At 40.7% G+C, this 19,204-nt stretch overlaps 1 protein-coding gene across 4 annotated transcripts; it reads right to left on the bottom strand.

Moving 5' to 3' along the window:
- Positions 1-407: 407 nt before the first annotated feature.
- Positions 408-19,091, bottom strand: LOC107550898 (rab11 family-interacting protein 5-like). 4 transcript variants are annotated; one of them, XM_016232346.1, is made up of 6 exons: positions 17,814-19,091; positions 13,375-13,868; positions 12,424-12,976; positions 5,510-7,714; positions 4,025-4,169; positions 408-1,021 (listed from the first exon to the last, which is right to left on the bottom strand). In XM_016232346.1, exons 1-6 carry the CDS (start codon positions 18,173-18,175, stop codon positions 761-763), a joined length of 4,020 nt encoding a protein of 1,339 aa, XP_016087832.1. In that variant the 5' UTR covers positions 18,176-19,091; the 3' UTR covers positions 408-760. The 4 variants fall into 4 exon arrangements, with proteins under 4 accessions (XP_016087832.1, XP_016087831.1, XP_016087835.1 ...); XM_016232345.1 differs by having other exon boundaries at positions 13,363-13,868; XM_016232347.1 differs by having other exon boundaries at positions 975-1,021; positions 4,008-4,169; positions 13,363-13,868.
- Between the last annotated feature and the right edge of the window lie 113 nt (positions 19,092-19,204).

Genomic DNA, 19,204 nt, shown 5'->3' on the forward strand with positions numbered 1-19,204 from the left:
CTATCAAGAAGTAAGATATTTATTTACATTTACATAATATTATTTAAAGCAGTATTTTACATCAACTTTGACACAAGGTGTATTAGACTACATATTATGTATTAAATATTACTGTTTTTAAATCTCTGGATTCATATCGAACAGTGTAATGTATTAGTTTTAACACCATGTGAATGCCATGTCAATAAATCTGAAACCATATTTTCTTGAAATATGGACAGGACTGAGATATGGAAGTTTGACACATTAGTTGAGAAGTTTCAGAGTTTTTGTTTTTAGTGTCATTTTTATAATTTTGTTCCAAATATGTCCAATTATGAGAAAAGATGAGTGTTAACGGTTAAATAAGTCAATTAATAAAGGCAGTGCTTTTTTTACTTGCATTTATGGATTTTTATGAATTTAGAGACAGTTTGTATGCATAAAGATCCCAGAAGTTATTTCCTATTATGGAAATTAGCATATTTATGAAGACGACATATTTGTGTAGATTCTATGAATATTTACATCTACACGTGATCAACAAGATCTAATTATACAAAATTTTTTTTTTTTTTTTTTTTACTTTTAACCACTGCCTTGTGCTCATAGCATGACTAGGAGTATGCTAAACCTCAATGATTGTGGATTTGGAAATCCAGTAAGCAGCATGCAAAGCTTTATCGTGTCTACGTGAATCTGGCAGTTTTGAAAGTTAACAGAGCATCACAAATGGCTTTAGAACAATGAGGTGTTCTCGGGACGGAGCAGGTCACTGTAGTCATTTTGGTCTAGTGCGTACCTGCAGCAAGGTCGGCGTCTGTTCCATGATGCGCACCAGCAGCTTGTCAATGTAGTCTTCCAGGTCTCTGACCTGAACCTTCATCTTCTTCAGTTCGGCCTCACGTTTCTCCAATAACGCCACCTGCACCTCAGTTTCAGCCCGCTGCTTCTTGACATCCATTTCCTGCTGAAGCAGCAGAGCTATCAGCTCCATGTTAGTCATGTTCTGGTACTGAGCCCGAGCCTCCATCAGAGCCATCTGCACAGGAAACAGGTACAGAATCATGAGAAGAACAGTAATGAGGTACTGTATCATGTAGAGAATAATGAACCAAAACTACTTCATTAAACGCTTCAGCTGATCTTTGATCACTTGTGCGTTCTTTCAATATCTTTATAAGTCCATATTCATTTTAATGAGACCCTAAATAACCTCTCAGATCAATATGCTTGTTTCAGTGTCTGCTTGTAATCCGTGTACAGATTCCACTTTTCCAGAACCTGGGTCAAAGCATGCCTCCAGCTCCTTATAGGTGCTGTGAAATATTAGCAGTTTCACTAATCAGCCTAAATTAGACCTATGTTTAAAATGACTGACAAGCAAAAAATTCTGGATTCCACGGACCACTACGTTTTAGAAAGGGAAATCATTTACTTTCATATATAAAGACAATTTTGATGTGTGGATTTTAATTTTTTTTAATATTTCAATATTTTAATGCAACATTAAAATGCTATATTGAAGGAAATGATTAAAGGGGTCATATGATGTTGCTAAAAAAGAACATTATTTTGTGTGTTTGGTGTAATGAAATGTGTTTATGCGGTTTAAGGTTAAAAAAAACAAATTTTCCCACATACTGCACATTATTGTTTCTCCTCTATGCCCCGCCTTTCTGAAATGCGTCGATTTTTACAAAGCTCATCGGTCTGAAAAACGAGGTGTGCTCTGATTGGCCAGCTATCCAGTGCATTGTGATTGGCCGAATACCTCAAGCGTGTGACAAAATTGTTACGCCCCTCACCATACTGCGAAGCCGTGGCCCGGCCGGAGCGAAGACACAAAAACATAAACCCATTATAAACGAGGCATTTGCTGCATCCAGTGGGGACATAATTATGGATTATAATGACTTATACTGTCTTTTTACGCATTGCATTGCACCATGTAAACATAAAACAATGTCTGCATTTGTGATCGGAGAAATGACAAACAACAAGCGCTACTCTACACTGCTCAAAACTCGCGTTTGAATCGTCAGTGGCAAATCCTTTAAATATGAAAAACGTACTTACAGTCTGTGAGTCAGAACAGCCGGAGCTCATCGGTCTGAAAAACGAGGTGTGCTCTGATTGGCCAGCTATCCAGTGCATTGTGATTGGCCGAATACCTCAAGCGTGTGACGAAATTGTTACGCCCCTCACCATACTGCGAAGCCGTGGCCCGGCCGGAGCGAAGACACAAAAACATAAACCCATTATAAACGAGGCATTTGCTGCATCCAGTGGGGACATAATTATGGATTATAATGACTTATACTGTCTTTTTACGCATTGCATTGCACCATGTAAACATAAAACAATGTCTGCATTTGTGATCGGAGAAATGACAAACAACAAGCGCTACTCTACACTGCTCAAAACTCGCGTTTGAATCGTCAGTGGCAAATCCTTTAAATATGAAAAACGTACTTACAGTCTGTGAGTCAGAACAGCCGGCATCGTAGTCTACTCTCCCAGGATCAGGAAACAGTCCTCCATAAAATGCGCTGCACACATCTGAATATTTGGGTTGAAGTGTTCTGTAAATACAACTTAACCACTGATTTCTAGTTGTGTCCTCTTTCGGAAGGCCAAACAAAGAAGTTTCGCTTTCACAACGAACACACGGCGGGCTTGAGTGAGCGGAGGCCAGGCGGGTTAGAGTGAGCGAAGGAGCGTCCGGCGGGTTTGCGGCAACCACATGTGACGACCCCGGGCTGGACTCCGCTTCGTCCACGGTGAAAGCCACTCCGGCGATCCACAGCGCAAATTTGATGTATTTCCTCAGCGACCAGCACGGACCAGCTCCAGGCATGCAGGCATGACTCTCGCCCTCTTTTGGAAGGCCAAACAAAGTAGTTTCGCTTTCACAACGAAACACACGGCAACAACAATACAACAATACTAATCAAAGTTACGCCTTTCTGTCTTTGCGTGAACATTTGGGCGGCGTTATGCAAATCTTCCCACATTGTGACGTAGATATGTGGGGGCGTGTTAGAACAAATCGTTTTAGGTAGGTGTGGTTAACTCTTAACTTTTATAAAGAATATCTCTTTGGATTTGAGACTTTAGTCTTTGCAACTTTACAGATCTTCTTTATGCACCAAGAGCTTGTAACACTCCAAAGAGAAAGGAAAAATTGAAATCGCATCATATGACCCCTTTAATTAATGAACATGGCATTAAAATGCCTTCAAAAAGCAAATCTTCAAATCTACCTGTCATTTTGTGTTGACTAACAGCAAGTTACTTCTATTGTACTTTTAATTTGGATATTTTTAGGATGGTAAACAAACCCACAAGAATGAAGGACAGTCCGCCGCCATCTAGAGCGATGAAAATGCGCACGCAGTGTCTGGGGAGCTCACTGACGTCCGGGGGTCTCGAGGGGCGTGCAGATGTTTGTAAGAGCTTCAAGACAGTATCGGCAGCGACGGGTGACTGCAGAATCCTTGGTGTCCTTTCAGATAAAAGCTAATTACACAGAGCGCATGCAGCTCCGGCGATCCACAGCGCAAATTTGATGTATTTCCTCAGCGACCAGCACGGACCAGCTCCAGGCATGACGAAGCAGATATCGCCCTCTTTTGGAAGGCCAAACAAAGTAGTTTCGCTTTCACAACGAAACACACGGCAACAACAATACTACAGCGAGAATCAAAGTTACGCCTTTCTGTCTTTGCGTGAACATTTGGGCGGCGTTATGCAAATCTTCCCACATTGTGACGTAGATATGTGGGGGCGTGTTAGAACAAATCGTTTTAGGTAGGTGTGGTTAACTCTTAACTTTTATAAAGAATATCTCTTTGGATTTGAGACTTTAGTCTTTGCAACTTTACAGATCTTCTTTATGCACCAAGATCTTGTAACACTCCAAAGAGAAAGGAAAAATTTAAATCGCATCATATGATCCCTTTAATATGAATAAAATACTATATTTTAGTAGGGAGTGCTATTAGATAAAAACATTGCTACAGCACCTTTAAACTTCCAGTACCTGGTTTTTCTCATCCTCAGCAGGGGTTGGTGGTGCAGATCGTCCTGGGTTGATGGTGGACTTGAGTTTCTCCAGCACTGAGCGGCTTTCAGGTTTCTTCTCTCCCTGTAGAGTCATGTTGGTCAAGGGCTTCACTGGGTGAGGGCTGTACAGCGGTGCGAAAAGGAGATAAATGAGGTATTTACATTGATCTAGAAATTTCATCATGGTGTAATTGGTACTGTGTAAGCATCTTTTACTTTAAGCCATTTTTTAGATCTCATGTTTATTAACTTCCTGATGAGTTAATTAGTATAACAAAAGCAGTAGCGCACAGTTGAGAAAGCAATGGTTAAAAGTAATGAAAAAACAACGAGTTGCCTTTTTATATCTCAAGAGACTCAGTTCTTGGTTATCTTTAATTTAAGCAAAAACTTGTTTGGAGATCTTCTCTTAGCAATGTTGTTAATATTAAAGCTGCAGTCTGTAACTTTTTTTGTGATCAAAATGTACAAAATGTATATAATAATCGAGTACACCATGAATCCATTTTCCAAACCGTGTTTTTGGCTTGTCCTGAATCACTACGGTACACCTATAATACGTGTTTATATGCGGATTATTTTAGACTGGTTCGTGTAGGTACCGCTGCGGAGTAGCCCAGTACCTGCGTAATTCCTCAGACATAAACAGAGAGAAGTAGCTACTGCTACAATGTTCTTCTGCAAGACGCACACAGTGTTTATTAACCACTAGAGTGCCAAAAGTTACGGACTGCAGCTTTAACTAAAAGTTAAACATAACATAAAACATTTTTTTTTCAATTAATTGAAATAAGGTAAAATGACTGTCAATATTATATATGTAAATATTAGAACAAAAAAAAGAAAGCTGTAGTACTGAAATCATTAAAACAAAAGCGAAATATATAAACTGAAATCCTTTGGATAAATAAACATTTGATTGAAGACGTTGCCACTTCTAAAAGGTTTTTGAAGTCTCAAGCAATTTAATATCAATACTGTCTAGGAGAAGCACCTTTATGATTTTTGTCTCTTTAGGTACTAATAAACAGGTCAGTCAGCCCTCATAATGATAGAGTCAACATCTCACATCAAACCTCTCATGAACACTAGATGCATACAATACAACAACTCATCTAACTTTAGTTACCTCTACAAAGGAATATGTGTTGCTGCCAAAACAGAATTAAGGCTGAAAGAAGCAACAGAAAAGCAAAGATGAAAAATGAAAGAACTAAAAGTAATGCAGCACGAGCAAACCAGGAGGAAACATAAAAAGAGATGGTGCTGGAAAAATGCATTTACACATTTGTCAAAGTCCGAATTATAGCAAGTTGTGAGTGCAAAAACAACGTTTGTTCTTGGCCAGCATATGTGAGAGCATTTAAGAGCCTGTCTTAGTGCACCTGCTGTGAGAGAGAATGAGGTCATTTCTCAGGTGAGAGCAGAGGTGAGTGCACTTTTAAAGGCAGTGAGGTCTCACCTGCTCTCCTCATGGGGCAGGAGGACGTTAGCTGGCTGTGTCTCCTCAGGTGAGAGGGAGAGCGGTGCGTCAACGTGGGGCTGGGCGGTGGAGAAGCATGTGGAACCCATGCTGGGCAACTCGATTGGGGGGTTCGCAGGAAGGGAAGGGTCAGGGTGGAGACAGAAATTAGTACCTGCTAATGGGGTGGGTGAAGGGAAAGGATCATGCAAAATGAGATCTGACGTAGGATGAGGAGAGCCTGGGAGGGAATCGGCACCCGAAGCAGTTTTGGGTGAGCTTGTGGTTGAGCGCGGTCTGATGCGGGCTGATCTGACTTCTGTTTTATAAGGGCTTCTGGAGTTTCTTGGAGCTACCCTAGCATGCAAGTCCTCGAAGCGTATTTGTTCCTCCAGCATCGAACAAGATTCCTCGACCTTGTTGTTCTTTAAGCAGACTTCAGAGTTTAGGTTACCTTCTGTTAAACGATTATGCTCCTTATCATCATCATGTGTAGTGAGCAAGTCATTGTCTTTTGCTACCTCTTGTTTGATTTGCATTGTCACAGTGTTGTCTTTGCTTGAGCATGTTTGAGTGATCACAGTGATCTCTTTGTTGAGGAGAACGTCAGCCACGTTGTAAGACTCACAGTTTGAAGCAGTGTTTTGGTGTTCACAAGTGTCAACTTTATGTACTCCCAGTTCTTCACTAGATCTCTCAAAACGTGACGAGCCACGATTATGGTTTTGTGAGTCAGACAAATATGATGTGATATTACTACGGGTGTTTTTTGGTGAAAATATCTCCAACTCTGATGCTATTCTGCACAATATATCCTCTGGTAATCCTGGGGAGCATCTGGGAAGCGAGGAACCATTCGAGTGCAAATTTGAACAATCTTTGGATGATTGAACACCATCTTTATTCATTTCAAAAGATGGTTGCAACTCAGACGGTGAACTTCCAGAATCAATAAAAGCAAACTCTGAAGTACTTTCTGTATTGTTGTTTGAATCTCTAGGTGAGAGGGTCAACAAACCCACGCCATCGGTTTTAGTCCTGCATTGTTGTTCATTGGAGACCTTTATTTCACAGGGCGATTCTGAATCATGTTTCAGTTGGGTCTGAGGTGAACTGCAAAGTGATTCGGTCACTGTGGTTTCCCAGTCAGATGGGAAACACAAAGTTTCAGGAACCATATACTCACATTCAGAACTTCCGAGTGCATCTTCACCAAAACCATTCGGTGAGTCAGTGCCATTGTTGTTTGTGGCAAAATCATGACCCCTTGCTTCCCCAACCATTAATTCGTTCAGTCTGATACCGCTGTGCAACTCTGCATCTATCTTGTTACACCCTACTGAAGAAATATGGTGCAACTCTTTATCTGAACATAAAATCGGAGAGTTCCTCTTTACATCTCCATCTCTCACATGCTTAAGGGAGGCAAAGTCAGTCTGGGAAAGGAAGCAGGCCTCTTTCTGCACAGCCAGCTCCTGGGCTCTATCCAACCAGCTGTCCGTGGTGATCCCTTGGGTCCTTATGGGTATACGTGGTGGTAGAGGAGGCAGATCCCATGGCCTTGAAACACCCTTGTCAACTTCATCGATCCTTAAACCACTGTTCGCTTTGTTGTTTACCCACTGGTTTGTATTTGGTACCTGTGAGAGAAACGGTGCCGATGGAGGTCTGGCTGGAGTCCCACTTGGTGATTTGAGTCGGTTGGTGGCAAATGCTTCAAAATCATCCCATTCCCCAGCCCTCTCAGACAGAGAGTGGTTCGGATTATTTTTTGAGTTTCGATCTGGTGTCTCAGGCATAATAGCTGGAAGAGATCTCTGTCTGGACATACTTCTGGGTCTTTCCCGTTTTACTGCATACATTTTGTTCTGTGCTCCATTATAGAGGGGACTGCATCCGACTGGATAATGACAAAGACTGGAATTAACAGAACAGTAGCCAGCAGTCGGAGACTTCAGTGCTTCCTCGGCAATAAGATCCTCAAAAAAGGGGTTTTGCTGTAGTCGTGTAAGGAAAGGGTTGGAGGGAGAGATGGAAGGGGGTGTTGGGGAAGAGTTGGTGAATGGGTTGGTGTGATTGCCACTAGGGGGAGACACCGAGCCAGTAGTGCAACCGAGGGGAAGAGAGCATGGGGGCTGACTGGGGGAGCAAGGGATCTGACAGGGGGTGTCTGAGCTGCTCTCTACCTTAGGAGAGACTCCCAGCCTGTGGAGGGAAGGCACAAGTAGTCCTCTTAGTCATAGTGTGCAATGGGCCATAAAATCTAACTATGAGTGGGGAGGGGAGAGAGACAGTTCTTTTCTATTACAGAGATGCCTCTTAAAGGGATAGTTCACCCAAAAAAAGAATATTCTGTCATTAATTACTCACCCTCATGTCGTTCCAAACCCATAAGACCTCCGTTCATCTTCAGAACACAAATTAAGATATTTTTGATGCATTCCGAGAGCTCTCTGACCCTCCCATAGACAGCAAGGATATTTACACGATCAAGGCTCAGAAACGAAGCAAGAAGATAGTTAAAATAATCCATGTGACATCAGTGGTTCAACAGTAATTTTATGAAGCTACAAGAATACTTTTTGTGCGCAAAGAAAACAAAAAGAATTACTTTATTCAACAATTTGTCTCCTCCTCGTCACCCTAGTGCCATTTTGGAGCGCATCACATACGTAAACAAAGTATGCTGTTCTGTGTCAGCAGCACCATATGTTGTTTACAATTTGATTTGAACGTAAACAATGTATCCATGTACATACATTGCATACTTTCTTTACGTATGTGATACTCAACAAAATGGCACTAGGGTGAGGAGGAGGAGACAAATTGTTGAATAAAGTCATTATTTTTGTTTTCTTTGTGCACAAAAAGTATTCTTGTAGCTTCATAAAATTACTGTTGAACCACTGATGTCACATGGATTATTTTAACAATTTCCTTGCTACGTTTCTGAGCCTTGATCATGGTAGTATCCTTGCTGTCTATATGAGGGTCAGAGAGCTCTTGGAATGCATCAAAAATATCTTAATTTGTGTTCTGAAGATGAACGGAGGTCTTATGGGTTTGGAACGACATGAGGGTGAGTAATTAATGATAAGACCTCCGTTCATCTTCAGAACACAAATTAAGATATTTTTGATGCATTCCGAGAGCTCTCTGACCCTCCCATAGACAGCAAGGATATTTACACGATCAAGGCTCAGAAACGAAGCAAGAAGATAGTTAAAATAATCCATGTGACATCAGTGGTTCAACAGTAATTTTATGAAGCTACAAGAATACTTTTTGTGCGCAAAGAAAACAAAAAGAATTACTTTATTCAACAATTTGTCTCCTCCTCGTCACCCTAGTGCCATTTTGGAGCGCATCACATACGTAAACAACGTATGCTGTTCTGTGTCAGCAGCACCACAAAAAGTATTCTTGTAGCTTCATAAAATTACTGTTGAACCACTGATGTCACATGGATTATTTTAACAATTTCCTTGCTACGTTTCTGAGCCTTGATCATGGTAGTATCCTTGCTGTCTATATGAGGGTCAGAGAGCTCTTGGAATGCATCAAAAATATCTTAATTTGTGTTCTGAAGATGGGATAGTTCACCCAAAAAAAGAAAATTCTGTCATTAATTACTCACCCTCATGTCGTTCCAAACCCATAAGACCTCCGTTCATCTTCAGAACACAAATTAAGATATTTTTGATGCATTCCGAGAGCTCTCTGACCCTCCCATAGACAGCAAGGATATTTACACGATCAAGGCTCAGAAACGAAGCAAGAAGATAGTTAAAATAATCCATGTGACATCAGTGGTTCAACAGTAATTTTATGAAGCTACAAGAATACTTTTTGTGCGCAAAGAAAACAAAAAGAATTACTTTATTCAACAATTTGTCTCCTCCTCGTCACCCTAGTGCCATTTTGGAGCGCATCACATACGTAAACAAAGTATGCTGTTCTGTGTCAGCAGCACCATATGTTGTTTACAATTTGATTTGAACGTAAACAATGTATCCATGTACATACATTGCATACTTTCTTTACGTATGTGATACTCAACAAAATGGCACTAGGGTGAGGAGGAGGAGACAAATTGTTGAATAAAGTCATTATTTTTGTTTTCTTTGTGCACAAAAAGTATTCTTGTAGCTTCATAAAATTACTGTTGAACCACTGATGTCACATGGATTATTTTAACAATTTCCTTGCTACGTTTCTGAGCCTTGATCATGGTAGTATCCTTGCTGTCTATATGAGGGTCAGAGAGCTCTTGGAATGCATCAAAAATATCTTAATTTGTGTTCTGAAGATGGATGAAGGTCTCACGGGTTTGGAACGGCATGACAGTGAGTAATTAATGACAGAATTTTCATTTTTGTGTGAACTACCTTCTATATAATAGAAGAAAAACTGTCTTTGATTTCAAATTTGTTCATGTTTTGATCGGAAGCGTCTGGCATGGTTTGACCAGCTTGCACATTGTTCCTACATAAATACTGCTGGCTTAGCAGGAAAAAAAGGGGAGAAAAGACATTACCTGGCTGTCAGCCTATAAACTCTAACTAGGGGTGGGCGATATACCTGTAAACACGATAAACGGGTACAAATTTCAAAATGGTATAAATCTCGGATCATCATCTCTAGTGTGCTATGCTAAAGTGATGTTTCGATGTTGTTGTCTTTAAAAAGTTTAGCATTTGCATGCATTTTTAAGCCTTGCCAGTTTAAACTTAAGCAATTTTAAAACATTCAAGCACAATAAGACATAAGACATGAAATAATTCAGTTTTGTTTCCACATTTCACACAGCACTGAATTACATTCTTTTTCATGGTTTATTTTGCTTAAATTGTCAAATATTCAAAAAGTTGAGACACAATGCCAGTCTTGGCAATACCGGTTTATTCACATAAACACAGTTGGTGATGTTTTTAGTGAACATAGACAGTTGGGAGAAAATGGGATGTGTATCAATATATTGTATGATGTATCCGTTTTAGGTCCTAAAGTGACAGCAGCATAATATACCTGCTGTCTGTGTCATTTAATGTCTTTTAATCAAACAATTAAGTTGAGTGCAGACAAGAGAAAGCACTCACTGATCTTGAATGAACTACTTCTGTAGCTTTAATAATAATTCCTGTACATTTAATTGATACAGTGAAGACTGTGCAGTGCTTTATTGTACATTTGATTGCTTTATTCAATTTCTGTAGTATTTCTTACCCTTTTAAAAAAGACATACCTAAAAAGGCGCCATTTCATTTTTTCTTTGTTTTATTGTAGTTAGTTGTTTACTTGTTTTCACTAAGCTTGATACTTATTTTTATCAAGTGAGCTAGTACTGGGCATAATGTATAATTGTAAAATTTCAATTTCATATTAACTTTTATCATAGCAACCTTATTTCAAGCAAAAAAAAGAACTACATCAATTTGTGACATATTGTTATGACATAAAATTACTAATAAAGATTTTTCATATCGCCCACTCCTAACTCTAATAAAAATAAAACGGGTTAAACTATAAGAAATGGCTGAATGTGTCAAAAAAATCATGCTGATGAATGAAAAATTAATTAAATGAATTACTGAAATGTGAAATTAAAAAGTACATAAAATCAATCAATTTAATGTAAGTGGACATTTCTTATAAAAATAGCTGATGTTTTTGAATGCTTCAACAAATTCGTGGAACTTGACAAACATTTTTTTTTATTAAAACACACACATTAACAATCCCTTCTTTGAAAAATGTCTTGACCCATGTCCTGCAGACCAAGAGTAATATAAAGGACTGAGATGGAAAAAGCTGCTGCAGTAACTGTCAGAGGTGGGGGCAAGTCACACATGTTCAAGTCTCAAGCAAGTCTCAAGTCCCTACCATCAAGTCTCAAGCAAGTCTCAAGTCACAGTACAAACAAATCAAGCAAGTCAAGTCAAGTCAGTGGCTCACCTGAAGCAAGTCAAGTCGAGTCCTGCTAAGGATCAAGTCAAGTCAAGTCACAGTATCAAACAGGAACAAATATTTTTTTGCCACACTACCTTATTAATTTTTCCTCAGAAATTAACTTAATTATAAATTTTAAATAATAATGTTTTAAATATAACATTTTGAATATAGGCAAAATACTACTTTGTATACCGCTAAAGTCTGTAATTGAGAAAATATTGATAAAAATACATAATCACTTTAATTTAATGACAGATTTAAGCTGAATTTTAAGACCAATGCTGTTTTCAACTAACGAACAAGCTTACATACCTTTCCTTTTTGAAGTGCCGACGTCCTGGCTTTGTAAATGCATACAGCAAATGCATACAGTTTTGAAGTGTTTATCCAAACATCTCGGGAGATTCTCTTGCTCCCTGTATTTGGCGTGCTGTGTTCCTGACTGTGCTCGTGCAGTGTCATGAACTGCGCAGACTCGGATCACTTCTGCCACTCGTTCAGTGGCTTGCGTTTTGTTTACCAAATTATGTCGCAATGATTATAATAATTATAATTAAAGTCAAGTCCTGCCGAGTTATGAAGGTCAAATCAAGTCAAGTCTCAAGTCACTGGATCTCAAGTCCAAGTCAAGTCAAGTAATTTTCTTTATTTAGTCAAGCAAGTCACAAGTCCTTAAATTTGCGACTCGAGTCAAGTCATGTGACTCGAGTCCCCCACCTCTGGTAACTGTTGCATCAGCAAATTCAAACACTCCTTTTTCTAAGAATATTCTCTGAGGACCAAAATGCAGGCTGACATTCAAAGCCATCCAATTAAAAACAAAGTATCCGTTTAGAAGAACGTCTGGCAATAAATATACAGATCATGGGGAACTGCTATTGATGATATTGGTACACAAGCAAGGTCAGACATCTTTTGTTCTGTAACATAAAACCTAGTAGCCTTGCTTGGCCTTCACTCACCTTGGCTTGTTCTGGGAGTCACCGGAGCCAAACCATCCTCTGCGTCTGCCCTCAAGAGGAGCAGAAACCTGGCTCTGCTCTGGCTTGGCTGGGAGAGAGTCACTCCGCCCGCTAGAAAACAGAGTTTTCCTCTGCTTTTTTCCTTTATCCACCACTTCCACCGGTCCAGCAGCCTGCACTGGCTTCCCCGCTGAGGTGGTGGCTCCTTGGGTCTGACTCTGAGCTTCATCTGCCTCACTGTCCTCCTTCTTGCTCTTTTCAATGGACCAACGTCTCCCATCGCTCTTGTGCGAGTCTTCACCACGTCGGGTCAGATTCTGGAGAGAGCGAGAAAGGGGTGCACATTTCTCCAGCAGGGAGCGCTTGGCCGGGATAGTGCTTGGACTCTTGGGGCTGACAGGCTCGGATGAGTAGATGTGGCTACCGTTGATGCAGAGGGTTGATTTGGAGAGCGGCATACTTTGGCCTTTTAGGTTTTCCACAGCAGGGCTGGGATGAGGAACACCTGTGATCTTACTGGCTTCATCACTGTGTGCGCGCTTGTGAGTCATCACTTTAAAGACAGAGGTCACAGAGAGAAGAGAGAGAGAAAGGGTACAGACAAAGATCAGTATATGGTCCAAACCATACATTTGAGCAGAGGTTTTAAAGACTTTATTCACTCACCCTCATGTCATTCCAAACATGTTTGACTTTCTTTCATCTTTGAAACACAACAGAAGATATTTTGAAAAATATGTCTCAGGATTTTTTTGTCCACACATTGAAAGTCATTGGGTCCAATGTTGTTTTGGACCCCAATGACTTCAACTGTACGCACAAAAACTGTTGAAATATTTTTTAAAATATCTTTGAATATGATGCACAGAATAAAGAAAATCATACAAGTTTAGAACAACACAAGGGTTGTCAAACTATCATATGGAGCCCACAACTGACCTTTTATCCCACCTTCAGTATCCATTCGGAAGGGCTCCATCACTCTGCTGCTGTAGATGGGTGTTCTGGACAGCTCTACTGAGACGAATGGATCCCTGGCGGACGATGCCATGCTACTGTCTGATGCCAATGACGAACACGACCGAGTGTCTGAATTCTTGCGCAGTTTGCCCTTAAGGAAGAAGTCTTTCACCTTGCTCCGGTGTTCATCGACCCCCTCTTCCTCACCCGGCTCATCTGATCCACCATCTCCTGCAAAGGGAGAAGCTACAGACCCTGATAGTGCGGCGTAGCGGCCAGGTAAAATGGCAGAGGAGGATTCCACGTCTCCTCTCTTTCTTCCTGTGACACGGTCCTTCAGCTTTCCAAATGCAGAACGGGGCTTGTCCTTTATGGTCAGATCGTACATGCTAGCGGTCATGTTGTTGCGGGTAAACTGGACGGTGACCTGCAGCTCGCCCCGCTCCTTCTCCTTCCGACCAGCCTTGGAGTGCAGCTTGAGCCACCTTAAACACAGAAAGATAACAGTCAGCTGAAAGCTAATTCTTATTTATCACTTAAAGTTATTTTTTAAAAACAAAGTGTAGGATATCAGACAATCTAAGATTTGGTAAAACATGATTGTGGCACGAGGAGTCACAAAAATTCCACAGAGGCCCAAGACAACAGGATGTCATAAATCAGACCCGAGCATTAGCCAGGCTGAAGCAAGCTTTGGATTGACTTTTCCCTCCACCTCACGACAAAGAACAGACTTTCGGAAATTCCTTACAGAACTCTTAATCTCTGGTCTTCATACATTCACAGAATGGCACGGAAACTGCCTTTCCATGCACCTAAATGACACTAAAAGGACTCGAGCAACTAACCATTGCTATATATCTAACCCCATATCATGTATCTAACCCTCTTAAATGATTCCCTTTGAGCTAAATTATTGACCTGTTTCCCTTACAAAAGTAATCTTTAGCAATTATCTAATGACAATTTTTCATTGTACATTATAATGCAGTAATAAATAAATTCCTTTGTAGTATTTAAAATGAATGATTAAAGTCTTAAGTGTTATATATTAAACAAATATTATAGAACTGTAATACACTGAACAAAATTATAAACGCAACACTTTTGTTTTTGCCCCCATTTTTCAGGAGCTGAACTCAAAGATCTGAGACTTTTTCTATGTACACAAAAGGCCTATTTCTCTCAAATATTGTTCACAAATCTGTCTAAATCTGTGTTAGTGAGCACTTCTCCTTTGCCGAGATAATCTATCCACCTCACAGGTGTGGCATATCAAGATGCTGATTAGACAGCATGATTATTGCACAGGTGTGCCTTAGGCTGGCCACAATAAAAGGCCACTCTAAAATGTGCAGTTTTTCTGTATTGGGGGTCCGGGGGGTCCAAAAACCAGTCAGTATTTGGTGTGACCACCATTTGCCTCACGCAGTGCAACACATCTCCTTTGCATAGAGTTGATCAGGTTGTTGATTGTGGCCTGTGGAATGTTGGTCCACTCCTCTTCAATGGCTGTGCGAAGTTGCTGGATAATGGCAGGAACTGGAACGCGCTGTCGTATACGCCGATCCAGAGCATCCCAAACATGCTCAATGGGTGACATGTCCGATGAGTATGCTGGCCATGCAAGAACTGGGATGTTTTCAGCTTCCAGGAATTGTGTACAGATCCTTGCAACATGGGGCCGTGCATTATCATGCTGCAACATGAGGTGATGGTCGTGGATGAATGGCACAACAATGGGCCTCAGTCACGGTATCTCTGTGCATTCAAAATGCCATCAATAAAATGCACCTGTCTTCGTTGTCCAGAACATACGCCTGCCCATACCATAACCCCACCGCCACCATGGGCCATTTCCAGTAGAGCAGAGAGCACCACGTGCACACACGTGCAGAGAGCCAAGACAAACGCCTTTCACTGGGAGACGCAGAAGAGAGAGAGAAAGAGAAGGCGAGAGAGGTGCAACTCTGAGCTCAATTAAAGCCAGATGTGCAGAACAGCCTCATGCCTACAACGACATGTGATGACTCAGAATAGTGTGTGCAGAGACGGACACACTCCGTGTCCATAGGTCTCTCCACATGACCTGAAGCACTGAGAACACCAACACATATGGCAGTGCAAACTTTAACTAGAAAATTTTAGTTTTTCCAAGATAAAACATTGAATGTTGACAAAGTCATTTGTTATGCAGTTACTAGACCGCTCCGCTCCTCCCACCACACTCCTGCATTACGGTGTTCAAGATGGTTGCTAGGCCGTTGCTAAGGTGCATTGTAGTTTAGTGGTTCTCAACCTTTTAACTCAAAGATTCCTCATTGTCCGACACAGTATTTGAAGGACCCCTCATATAGGCTAAGATATTTTCAGTATTTCTACCATAATGACAGAGCTGCTTGTTTTAAAGCTTAAATTAACATAAATTGATTAATATATCTATAATGATAATTGATATATTATAATAAGTAACCAAAATTAATTTCAAGATTCGTATGTTCTTCTTCAAAAAAAAAAAAAACAACAACACACACATTAGTTATTAAGCAGGGGTTAAATATAATGGCAGTTTACATCTTGTATTTGTGTTTTTTAGTATTTGTATTTAGCTTATAATTTTTTTATGTTTTTATATCAATAATAATAATTAGTACTAATTTAAATGAAAATACTGATCCTGTGGCCCCTTTAGAAGTTTAGAAGTCTAATTATTATTTAGATTTTCTTGAAACACTTTGGGATTTTTAAAGCCAGTAACATGCTGAAACTGATAAGAAACAAATATACAACTTAATATATAAATTAAGTTTATATCATAAACTTTCACTTACATTAGGCATTTGGTACTTATTAGCATCTTAACAGTCTTTAATTAAATCAATTTTGTTAGCTGAACATTGTGAATTTAAGAGTTGAATTGTGGACGTGAGAATAAAGGAAGGCGTATTAAATATGAAAATAACAATGTTATTATTGCTCAGCATGGCTCACTGATTTCCTCCCTAACTTGTTTATAGAGGTTTCAGCCAAGAGGCACCCACCTACCTCATCTCTTCCTCCCCTCCCACAACAAATGATTTACTCCTCCTAATGATGGCACCACTAGATATATAGTTGAATTTCATCTACTAGACGCGCAAGCTTTTAAACAAGAGCGATATTTAAAAAAAAAAAACCAGACAAGATTCCAGGAAGGGTACGTCTGTTGGAGTGCAGTGAAATGCGTGTTTGTGGAGTTCAGTGCAGACTCTGTGACCATTCTGACACATGCTGGTACTGCCGTGTGGAGGCATGACTCTGCGCCAGTGCTACGCAAGCACACTGATGAGGACTAGATGCAGCATGCCCCTCCAAATATGTTGCTGTTGTTGTGTCTGCAAAAGCACATCCCATTACTCTGGTATTCAAAACAGTGTTGATTTTGCACTCCCCATAGATCCCTTGTTGTGTGGCTTCGACCACCATGCATTTGTTTAATATTGCATGTGACATCGGTAATTTAGGTTATGTTTTGGTGGCTGGCCAAAGAATCTTCCTGCAGTTCTGTTATGTTGCGAATGGGAATGTCTGTCCAACTGTGAAATGGGTGCACAGGTTTTGGCATGCCTGTGTCAAATATCCCAGGACTATATCAACTGAAAAACAAGGAAAGCTGTTCTTTAAAAATACATTCAGCTTCACGAACATAAGGCTATAAAAACAAAGATAGTCTATCTTAAGGCTATATTTTTTTTTTACACTAACTCTTGGGAATGAAGAGAAGTGGTGAAGCAAACACATTCTTTTACATGTACCCTATAATCAGTGTTTTTAGTATCATTGAGATACTACTATAGTTTTTTATTTTAAACATTTTTTATTGTGTTTTTTAAGTCTATACAGTTTCCAGTTTATTTTTATTTCAGTTTTATGTTTAGTTATTTCAGTACATCAAATTTAAATATTGTATTTGAGTTAACACGTATTTATTTCAAGTAATGAAAACTAGCCTATGATATTTCTACTTATTAGCCTATACCTTACCTTGTTTTACGTATACTTGCAGAAACATAAACCTGAGCTTGTCAGCTTCCCTAACGAAAATTAACCATGGTTTTACCACAAATTACCCATGTTTTTGCTACACTAACCATAGTTTATCCATGGTATTTAGTAAAACTGTGGTTATACAAATGGTAATCAATATGCCAAGAAACCATGGTTACAACACTTTTACTACAATAAAACCATGGTTAATTTTCCTAAGGGTTGCCCTCTATCTACTAGTCTGATGGTTTAAGAAGGGTTTTAAGCACTTTTTTTATTGTACACACGAATATGGTAATCATTCAGTACCATGGTATCTGATGCCATCATTGTACCATGGTACTGCCACAGTACGAAAGTCTCAAGGCCTGTTAATTGCTCCTATTATTAGCTGTAATACTCACTCATTTCTGGGACACATTCCATCCTGAAAAACTTTGTCGAGGGGAATAACAGCTTGACCGAGAAACACGTCGAGGCCGATGAGCACGCGGTGCATCACTGTGAGCACCAGGTTGCTGCTCATCCCACCCGCCTCCAGCAGCCCAGGCAGCAGCTCAAAGCAGCACTCCTCGCTCCACTGCGGCTCCTCAGCCTTCTCCACCAGGCCGGTGGTGTACTTCTCCTTGCCGACCTGGATGATGGTGTAAACGTAGCGGCTGCCTTGCTTGCCCTTCGTCCGCAGACCCCTCGCGCGAAGGACGGTCACATTGACGTGCGTCGGGACCCATCTCTGCTCGTCGTCGTCCAGGCTGATCAGAGGCATCCCGCTGCGGTTGGAGACGCAGTTGTTTGGGATAATCCAGCAGAATGACACTTGCGCACTGGATAACTATGCACTGCCCGCGCCCTTGCGCCTGTCCGCCGCCCGAAGTTGCAGTGAGACAAAGCGCTGCATTATCTTCCAGCTCAATTCAAAAGGACAACCACAATCGCAACGTTTATAACAACAATCCCTGGCGAGTCAAACTTCACATCAATTTACCGTAGTGGGCGTTCTGGACCCTCGGCGTCACCACCACAACAGATTTTTGACAATTCACTGCACTGCTGCTGCTGCGCGGCCCGCCCTCCAACATTTAGTGGGGGCTCCGCAATAAAGTATGCAGCTGAATTAAAGAGAAAGGCAACTCAGATCCGTGCTGCGACAGTTCACCTCAGAACATAGCAAACAATCCAGCAGAGATCAGTAGTTTGAGCTCTACTTCGACAGGGAAGCAGGGAAGCAGGGAGCACGCTGTGATGTGTGGCGAAACTTGTCCACGCTGAAGAAGAAGTGCATTGCGGTAAGTGGCGTTTGTTTCGTGAACGAGTTTTGAACGAATCTTTTAAGTGAACCAAATCGGTTGGTTTGAACAAATCTTATAAGTGAACTGATATCGTTCTCGTTCTTGTTTATGCACTGAAGCCTTCAAATATCACTCGAGTAGGATCTGCGAAGACGCACATTGTGGGCGTTTTGAGGAGTATGCTCAGGTGTCTCTTTAAAACCTAAATGTTTCGCAAATCAGTGGGCGTTTAAAACGTTTTTCAACAGCTTTACCCAGTTTTCTAAAAACAAACAAACAAAAAAACATGTAGGCTCATCCAAACCCCACCTCTAAACCTACCTAACCCACAATGGGTTAGAGCACACCGGGTAAAGCCGTTGAAACGTTCTTGGTCATGAGAACGCCCACTGATTGGGGATCGCCCACTAGGAGAGAAGTTTGGAGTCTGATGAGATTGGATACAGACGTTCTCAACTCTGGCCCTCGAGATCCATTTTCCTGCAGTTTCGAGCCAACCTTGATCA

This window comes from Sinocyclocheilus grahami, unplaced genomic scaffold, assembly GCF_001515645.1.
Source record: "Sinocyclocheilus grahami isolate Dianchi unplaced genomic scaffold, SAMN03320097.WGS_v1.1 scaffold409.1, whole genome shotgun sequence".
NCBI classification, from domain to species: domain Eukaryota; kingdom Metazoa; phylum Chordata; class Actinopteri; order Cypriniformes; family Cyprinidae; genus Sinocyclocheilus; species Sinocyclocheilus grahami.

Bases quoted from the DNA above. Each gene is read 5' to 3' on its own strand.
- LOC107550898 (XM_016232345.1), bottom strand. From the start codon at position 18,175: ATGCCTCTGATCAGCCTGGACGACGACGAGCAGAGATGGGTCCCGACG. The intron at 13,869-17,813 runs GTGAGTATTACA...TCTGTGTTTAAG, and splicing joins GGAATGTGTCCCAGAAATGA to GTGGCTCAAGCTGCACTCCA. The intron at 12,977-13,362 runs GTCAGTTGTGGG...CTGTCTTTAAAG, and splicing joins TACTGAAGGTGGGATAAAAG to TGATGACTCACAAGCGCGCA.